Here is a 9,454-nt window from a genome sequence, read left to right on the forward strand (position 1 = left end):
CCTATGAAAGCCAGGGAACACGGCAGGGAAAGGGGAGCATCACGAGAAATCGTCGCGGAGAAAATGTGGGCAGAGAAACTCACCGAGGGAGCGGAGGGATCAGCGGGGAGGGCGGCGGCCACATCCTCCTCCCCGAGCAGCGGCGCGGGCTCGTCGGGCAGCGGCCGGGCCGGGAGGGTGTCGCAGCAGCTGGCGCCCGAGAAGCGCAGCTGGCTCTTGCGCGAGTCGGCCGTGAGCGACACGTCGTGCGAGTAGGACTGCAGGAAGGCGCGCACGCCGTCGATGCCCACGAAGTGCGACACGGGCACGCCGCGCAAGGCGCCGCTGGCGGGCGGCAGCAGCTGCTGGCGGCGCCAGCGGCGCAGGCGCAGCGCCAGCAGCAGCAGCAGGAAGGCGACGAAGAGGCACGACACGGCGGCCACGGCCAGCACCAGCCAGCGCGTCAGGCTGCCGGCCGCCTCGCCCGGCGCCGCCGCCTCGGCCGCGCTGCCCAGCTCGGCCAGCAGCTCGGCCACGCTCTCGGCCAGCACCACGCTCAGCGTGGCCGTGGCCGACAGCGCCGGCCGCCCGTGGTCCTTCACCACCACCACCAGGCTGTGGCGCGCCGCGTCGCGGGCCAGCGGCGAGCGCGCCGTGCGCACCTCGCCGCTGTGCAGCCCCACGCGGAACAGCCCCGGCTCCGTCGCCTTGGCCAGCTCGTACGACAGCCACGCGTTCTGCCCCGCGTCCGCGTCCACCGCCACCACCTTGGCCACCAGCGCGCCGGCCTCCGCCCAGCGCGGCGCCAGCTCCACGCCCGACCACGCAGCGCCCGAGCCCGCCGCCGTCGCCGCCGCCGCCGAAGCCGGGTACAGCACCTGCGGCGCGTTGTCGTTCTCGTCCACGATCAGCAGCCGCACCGACACGTTGCTGCTCAGCGCCGGCGCGCCGCCGTCCTCCGCACGCACCCACAGCTGCAGCTCGCGCACCTGCTCGTAGTCCAAGGAGCGCAGCGCGTACAGCGCGCCCGTCTCCGCCTGCACCGACACGTACGACGACAGCGGCGCGCCCCGCACCCGCCCCTCCCGCAGCCGGTACCGCACGCGCGCGTTCTGCCCCCAGTCCGCGTCCGTGGCGCGCACCGTCAGCACCAGCGCGCCCGCCGCGTTGTTCTCCGCCAGACGAGCGCTGTAGCGCTCCTGCTCGAACACGGGCGCGTTGTCGTTCACGTCCAGCACCCGCAGCGCCAGCACCGCGCTGCTCTGCAGCGCCGGCGACCCGCCGTCGGCCGCCCGCACTGTCACGTTGTACTCCGACACCTGCTCCCGATCAAGCTCTCTCGCTGTCACCACGCTGTAGTAGCTGCCGTGTGAGCTCTCCAGCCGGAATGGGACACCCCCGTCGAGCGAGCAGCGCACTTCCCCGTTTACCCCCGAGTCGCTATCATGCACGTGTAGCAGGGCAACCACTGTTCCCGATGGGGAATCTTCAGAAATCTCACTCAGCGCCGACCGTACAGAAATCACTGGTGTGTTATCGTTTATATCTGTCACGGTGATCCCGACTTTCGCCGTGTCGAAAAGCTGTCCTCCGTCCCGTGCTTGCACCTCTAGTTCGTACGAGTCCCCTTTCTCGAAGTCCAGGCTTTGCAACAGAGTGATCGCTCCACTCTCAGAGTTCAGATCGAACATCTTCGAGGCTCGTTGCGTTACTTTTTTTAACAAGTATTTCACGTGTCCGTTTAGCCCCTCGTCGGCGTCGGTGGCCCTGACGGTGACGAGGACGGAGCCCACGGGCACGTCCTCGGGCACACGCACCGTGTACTCCGCCTGGCTGAACACGGGCGCGTTGTCGTTCGCGTCAAGCACCGTCACGCGGATCCGAGCCGTGCCCGTCCGGGCCGGATCGCCGCCGTCGCTCGCCCTCAGCACCAGCTCGTGAAACGCCGCCTCCTCCCGGTCCAGCGCCTTGGCCAGCACCAGCTCGGGACGCTGATCGCCGCCGGGGCCCTCCTGCACGGCCAGCGAGAAGTGCTCGTCACCGCTCAGCTCGTAGCTCTGCAGGGAATTCCGGCCCGAGTCCGGGTCGTGAGCCTCGGCCAGGGAAAACCGCGACCCCGGGGCTGTCATCTCGCTCATTCTCTCTTCCAGCTCAAGTTCCTTGAAGCTGGGCGCGTTGTCGTTAATGTCCGTGATTTCCACTTCTATTTCATAAAACTTCATTTCCCCCTCCACTATCAGCTCACAGCGCAGCACGCATTGCTGCACACGCTCGCACAGCTGCTCTCTGTCGATCCTCTCCGCCGTCACTAAATGTCCCGTCTTCCCGTGCAGAGAGAAATACTGCGTCCTACCTTCCGAGACAAGGCGGGCACCGCGATCTCGGATCTCCGGCAGCTGCAGCCCCAGGTCCTTGGCCACGTCGCCCACGAACGAGCCCTTGGGCATCTCCTCGGGCACCGAGTAGCGCAGCTGCCCCCACGCCGCCTCCCACGCCGCCAGCAGCACGGCCCAGAGCAGAGCTCGCTGCCGCCGGCCCCAGCGCCTCCCCGCCGCGCTCATCTCCGCCACAGCACCGTTCTGTCGCTTTCCACTCAAGCTGCTCCTCACCGCTCCCGGCTGCTGTCGCCGGCCTTTCCGCCTCCCCGTAGCACGGCTCCGCAACGCGCGGACTCTCGCAAACCGCCCGTCTGCCGAGCCTGACACGGAGAGAGCAGTGATCGAGCCGATCCGCAGCGGGCGGGGCTGCCGGCAGCGCTCCGCTCTCCCTCTCGCTCCTCTCGGTCAACAGCGGCGCCCGCAGCCTCCTCCCGGCACTGCAGGCACCGAGCGCTGCCCGGCGCTGCCCGCCCGGCCCTGCCACACACAGGGGACAGGCGCCACGGAGACGCCGCTTTTCGTCCAGCGCCCTTCTCCTGCCTCCCCATTTCTCCAGCCCATCTCTGCTTTGATCCTCCAGGGCACCACGATCGGGAGGAAGGCAGAGGCATTCCGTGGGCGTGTTCATTTACCGCGCAGGAAACTGATCACTTACTAATGTCATTATATGTAAAAAACCTCAGATTTTTGTACTTTACTCTGTAGCTTATTGTTACTCTTATCCCTTTTGTTTCAGAGGCATTATCAACAACAGGCTCTCAGAGAGAGATAAGAGAAAAATTCCGCATCCCGAATAAACAGAGCTATCAGGTTCATTAACTCAAGCGGGACAAGAGCAATTGCACGATTAATGAAGTTAAGGAGCTAATTGTTAACGGATTGAATTACAAGTACAAATAAAGATGCACCTAAAACTCTCAAAGGAAAGTTTCAGGACTTCAAATATTTGATACCCCCTTTTAGAACAGACCCAGTGCTTTCTTCGTTTATACAGATTAAATTTAAATCAAGTCATTCCAGATTTCCTTTTTTTCTGAAATCAGTGTGTAAAGCACTGAAGCTCGTTAGTAAACTATTCATCTACGTATTTCTTAATGATGTTATGGTATGAAGTTTTCAAGAAAAGAATTATAGAACCGTTGAATAAAATTACAGCTGTACTATTCAAACTGTGGTGACTTCTAACCTATGTGAAAATATGATTTCTTCAAGTGCCTAAACCGCCACCTGGCCCGCATCGAGACTCCTTCGTATCTCACATGTCTATCCTAGTAAACAGAATTGCAGAAATTTGCCGTACTCCATAGACTCGAGCCCTCCTGAGTTCCCTAAACTCTCTATGTAAAGAGGATAGGAAAAAAAATCTCTGAAGCACAAATGACTCAACACTCTCACCGATGTACGAAATGAATATCATTAAGGGAATAAAGAGCAAAGTCCCATCTAGTGCCACTACTGCATTCCCCCCAGACAGAAACGCAACAATCTCTTTTTTCACTCAGGATGCAGAACAGAACTTGGCACATTCTTTGCCTTTCTAAATCTAATAAACTTCGAAAACAAAGTTTAACCAAAGTGTAAAGATATACACAAATTTCAAGCACACCCTTTTCGAACAAATTAGTCAGGAAGGATGAAAGCTCAAACACAACGTGTCTCCACATTTGTCTTTTCCCCCGACTCCTGCACACAGAGTGAGCCGTTCTCCTTCCACGGATTACGAATCTACTTTCAATACTGCAAAAACATTCGAATATATAGAGCTCAAGTGTTGAAGACAAAACCGCGGCAGACAGCCGTTCCTTAATTCAGTCCATCACGGAGCAAAAACTGTTAAACTCACGAAAACTCTACTCCTGGAAAAATGAAGAAACTCTGAGAAGCGCGGCTACTAGCCGAATGAAGAGCTATAGTCAAAGCCTGTCAGCTAAAGCTGTTACCTCGAAAAAGTGGAAAATTTCGGCCCCTACGTGGAGACAGATGATGAGTCCCCAATGACACTACAAAGAGAATACCCAATGACAAAGGACGATGTTTCGGTAGGTTTAAAAAACAGAGGAAGTTCACGCGTTACAGACCTGCGGTGCATCGGCATCGGCGGGCGGCTCTCCCGCGACGAGCTCACTGCTCAGGCCGGGCTTCTCGCACGAATCCCCGCCCAGCAGCTCCTCCGCAGACAGGACGGGCACCGGCGGCGGCGGCCAAGCCGCCTCGGGCACGGCGCGGGCCGGCGCCGCCACGCACAGGTTGTACGAGTAGGGCAAGGTGCCCTCGCAGAAGTCGGCCGGGAAGGCGGCGCCGGCCACCGAGAAGCGCTGCGCGCCCAGGCAGCGCAGCACGGCGGGCGGCCCGGCCCGGCGCAGCCGCGCCAGCACCAAGAGCGCCACGCTCAGCACCAAGAGCGCCGACAGCAGCGCCAGCGCCAGCACCAGGTAGAACTGCAGCTCGGCCGCCGCCGCCTCGCCGCCCGCCGCCCGCTCGCTCAGCTCCGGCAGCGCCTCCTGCAAGCTCTCGGCCAGCACCACGTGCAGCGTGGCCGTGGCCGACAGCGCCGGCTGCCCGTGGTCCTTCACCACGGCCACCACGCGCTGCTTGGCCGCGTCCCGCTCGGACACGGCGCGCGCCGTGCGCACCTCGCCGCTGTGCAGCCCCACGCGGAACAGCGCCGGCTCCGACGCCTGCACCAGCTCGTACGACAGCCACGCGTTGCGCCCCGCGTCCGCGTCCACCGCCACCACCTTGGCCACCACGTAGCCGGCCTCGGCCGAACGCGGAACCACCTCGAAAGGCGGCGCCGCCTCGCCCGCCGCCGCCGGCCACAGCACCCGCGGCGCGTTGTCGTTGCGGTCCAGCACGAACACGCGCACCGTGGCCGTGGAGCTGCGCGCCGGCGCGCCGCCGTCCTGCGCCCGCACCGCCACCCAGAACTCGCGGCACTGCTCGTAGTCCAAGGAGCGCTGCGCGTACAGCGCGCCGCTCCGCGCCTCCACCGACACCGGCGGCGCCGCGCCCGCCGCGCCCGCGCTGCCGCCCGCCAGCCAGTAGCTCACGCGCCCGTTGGCGCCCGCGTCCGCGTCCCGCGCCTGCACGCGCACCACCAGCGCGCCCGCCGCGTTGTTCTCCGCCACGTACGCGCTGTACGCCGCCTCCTCGAACACCGGCGCGTTGTCGTTCACGTCCGACACCTCCAGCACCAGCTCCCTGCTGCTCCGCAGCGCCGGCCTGCCCCGGTCCCGGGCCACCACCGTCACGCGCTGCTCGGCCGCCTGCTCGCGGTCCAGCGCGCTCGCCGTCACCACCTTGTACGAGCCGCCCGACGACGCCACGATCGACAGCGGCGCCTCCCCCGACAGCTCGCACGACACCTGACCGTTCTCGCCCGAGTCCCGGTCCCGCACTATCAGGACGACCACCACGGTGCCGACCGGGGCGTCCTCGGGCACGGGACTCGACAGTGACAGAATGGTGATCTCGGGCGCGTTGTCATTCTCGTCTGTGATGTCGATCTGCACTTCGCAATGACTGGTGAGCCCGCCGCCGTCTCTCGCCTCCAGACCGAAGATGTATTTGCTCTTGTCCTCGAAATCGAGGACACCCGCCGTCTTGACCTCACCGCTCTCACTGTCGATAGTGAACAACGCCCTAAAGGCGTCCGGGACGCGACCAAAGGAGTAGGACACTCGCCCGTTGGTGCCCGCGTCCGCATCCGTCGCCCTCACCTGCAGCACCAGAGACCCCACAGGAAGATTCTCCGCCACTCGCGCCTCGTAGATGGTTTTGCTAAACACGGGTGGGTTGTCGTTGGCATCTGTGATATTGATGTGAACCTGGACTGTCCCGGACCTGGCAGGGTCCCCGCCGTCCACTGCTGTCAGCACCAGCTCAAGTGAGCTCTGCTTCTCCCGGTCCAAAGCTCTCTCCAGGACTAATTCCGGCTGCTTCTTTCCACCCGGCTTTTCCTGCATCGACAGTGAGAACGATGAGTCGCCGGTTAGTTGGTAAGTCAGCAGCGAGTTGCTTCCTGTGTCTGCATCTCCGGCCATCTCCAGCGGAAAGCGAGCACCAGGAGGGATCCATTCACCGATCTCGAGGTCCAGAGCAGCCTTGCTGAAGGTCGGGGAATTGTCGTTCACATCCTCGATGGACACCTCGACATGGAAAACGTTCAGCGGGTTGTGCACCAGCACCTCGAAGCTGACGGAGCAGCTCGGCGACTCGCCACACATCTCCTCCCGGTCCAGCCTCTCGTTCACGTACAGGTTCCCGTTCTCCTCATTCACACTGAAGTATTGCTTCTCCTCGCTCAGCCGCAGCTTGCGCGCCGGCAGCTCGTCCGCGCTGAGCCCCAGGTCCCGCGCCAGCGGCCCCACGAGCGAGCCTGTGCCCAGCTCCTCGGGGATGGCGTAGCGGACCCGCTCGGCCGCCGCCCGCCACCACACGCACAGCAGCACCGCGCCCAGCAGCGCTCGCCCGCCGCCCGGCCCGCGCCTCTGCCGCCGCCTCACCGCCATTCTCTGCCGCCAGCGCTCGCCGCGCTCCTGCCTCCTGCCGCTGCCGCGCCTCCCTCGCAGCCGCTCTCGCCGCACAGCGCAGCGCCCGCCGCAGCGCACACAGCCCGCTCGGGCCGCCTCGGACGCCGCTGCTCCCCGACAAGCGCCGCCTCTCGCCGCTGCCGCTGCCGCTGCCGGCGGCGCCGCTGCCGCTGTGGCCGGCGCCGGGCGAGCGAGCAGCCTGCGGGGGCAGGACGCTGCGGCGGCCGCGGCTCCAGCGCCGCTCGGCGGCGGCCAACAGCGGCACCCGGAGGCGCCGCGACGCCACTGCAGCCGCCGGATGGCCGCGCTCCGGGGGCCCGGACTGGCGCGGGGACCGGGGCTGCACCGGCACAGGGGTCTCTGCTCCGCTGCTCACAGCAAGCGCAGAAGCTCTTGCTTCATTCCACTCCAGGGCGTTTCTATCTCAAATGTGCTGGCCGGTGTTTTTGGAGCATTCTTTTGAGTCACACTGAACAGTGTGAAGCAAACATTCATGGTAGGGCAGTATATTTACCTGCTCTTAATAAAATCACGGTGCATCTACTAATATAGGGAAGACATCAAGAGCTTCTTCGCCCTTGGTCACATCTCTTGAATTGTCCCTTCATTATCTGGGATGAATTTATCTGAGATATAGATCGACTTAAAGCTCTGTAATCAACCCTTATGCCAAAATAACAGATTAATATTTCCCTTTTTTTCCCTGACTCATTACAGTTGTTTCATTTGCATCTCCATATCTGAGCGCCTCACAAAGGAAAGTGCAAAGCAATGCTGAGCCCCCCTTAGAGCTAAACAGTGTTTTCAGTTTCAGCCTTAAACTTTTCTTTAAGGGTCATTTAATCCACACCTCTGCAATAAGCAGAAATAATTTCTGGTACACTTGAATGTTGGAGGCATAGCCAAAACTCCTCTGAACAATATGTTCCATTTTCTCACAACACACACTGTAAAGATTTCTCCTAATCAAAACGTTCCTTCTTTTAGGTAAAAACACAACTCTCTGTTCTCCTATGACCACCAGTCCTTGTAAAAAAAGCTCTCCACATCTTTTCTATAAGCTCTTTGAAAAATTGATAAAGCGAGATAATTTGAAAAATCTCCAGAGAGATATCATTTCACCATTCTTGAAGACCTAAACTCCTCCAGTCCTTCTGCATAGCAGAGATGTTCCAACCCTCAGATCACTTCCATGATCCTTCTGGAGACTCTGGCATGTCCATTTGGGATATTGGCCCAAGAGCTGCCTGCAGTCGATGGTGTCACTGAAAGAGTTTAGAGAGGGGAAGGACACAGCACAAGCAAGGCAATGACCGACTTCTCCTCTGGCCTCACACACAGAGCTCCCCTGGCTTCTTCTTCTTCTACGCCATGCAGCTGCAAGGTTCTGCTTGTGGCCATCTCCTCACTGCTCACATTTCTCCTGAGATGATCATGCACTGCAGCCACACCCACAAGGGAGGTACATTTGTCTGCTCACCACCATTATAATAAGGGACTGAAGGATTCTAAAGCACCCAAATGATAAACAACCATACTGAAAGATTAGCAGTCATCCAACAGAGAATGGATCATCAAACCATTGGCTTAGAGGGAATTTCCTCCCCATTTTTATCATCTGTTCTTATCCACACAGATGCAAGGTCTACTAAAGTCATATTTACATCTGTTTTCCCCAACAGCAACAGAACACAAAGTCACTCTTATATCTCCTGCCTTCCACTCCCACTGCAACAAGAGAAAGACACATGAACACACCAGATATTGTTTAAAAAAGATAGTTTGTTGATAACAATAAGCATACCCCCATACAGAGTAAATCAAGGAAAAACAAAATGGAAAAAACTCCAAACAAACCAACAAAAAAAACCCCTCACCCAAACTATGAATCAGATAAGGCAAGGAAAGATTAGAAGACAACAAGTTGTCAGAGATGCTCACACTGAAGTCGTCTAGGCCTTGATTTCAGGCCTTAAAGTTCATCCCTGAGAGCACCTGGAAGTCACTGAGGTGTCAAGCTGCAAGTACTAATATAGGGAAGACATCAAGAGCTTCTTTGCCCTTGGTCACATCTTTTGAATTCTCCTTTCATTACCTGGGATTAATAAGTCTGAGATACAGATCAGCCTAAACACATGTAGTGCTATACCAAGACAGCAGAAAAACATCTAACCTCTTTTTTTTTTAATCCTTAAAGTTGTTTCATCTGCATCTCCACATCTGAGCATCTCAAAAAGGAAAGTGCAAAGCAACGCTAAGACCTTCAAAAAGCTAAACAGTGTTTTCAGTTTCACATGTAAATTTTATTTAAAGGTCATTTAATCCACACCTCTGCCATAAGCAGCAACAATTTCTGCTAGACTTGAACGTTGGAGGCATAGCCAAAACTTCTCTGGGCTGTATGTTCCATTTTCTCACAACCCACACTGTAAAGCTTTCTCCTAATGAAAACTTCCCTGCTTTTACATAAAAAAAATTCTCTGCTCTCCTATGACCACCAACCCTTGTAAAAAAACCTCTCCCCCTCTTTCCTATAGATACTTTTATCAACTGAAAAAGGAAGAT

General features: G+C 58.6%; 1 protein-coding gene across 1 annotated transcript; it reads right to left on the reverse strand.

The window, feature by feature from the left end:
• Positions 1-4,420: 4,420 nt before the first annotated feature.
• LOC134559265 (protocadherin gamma-B5-like) lies at positions 4,421-7,188 on the reverse strand. Its single transcript, XM_063413870.1, has one exon. It carries the CDS (start codon positions 6,866-6,868, stop codon positions 4,421-4,423), a length of 2,448 nt encoding a protein of 815 aa, XP_063269940.1. The 5' UTR covers positions 6,869-7,188.
• Positions 7,189-9,454: the final 2,266 nt, after the last annotated feature.

Source organism: Prinia subflava, chromosome 16 (assembly GCF_021018805.1).
Source record: "Prinia subflava isolate CZ2003 ecotype Zambia chromosome 16, Cam_Psub_1.2, whole genome shotgun sequence".
Lineage (NCBI taxonomy): Eukaryota > Metazoa > Chordata > Aves > Passeriformes > Cisticolidae > Prinia > Prinia subflava.

Coding starts and splice junctions, on each gene's coding strand:
- LOC134559265 (XM_063413870.1), bottom strand. CDS start 6,868: ATGGCGGTGAGGCGGCGGCAGAGGCGCGGGCCGGGCGGCGGGCGAGCG.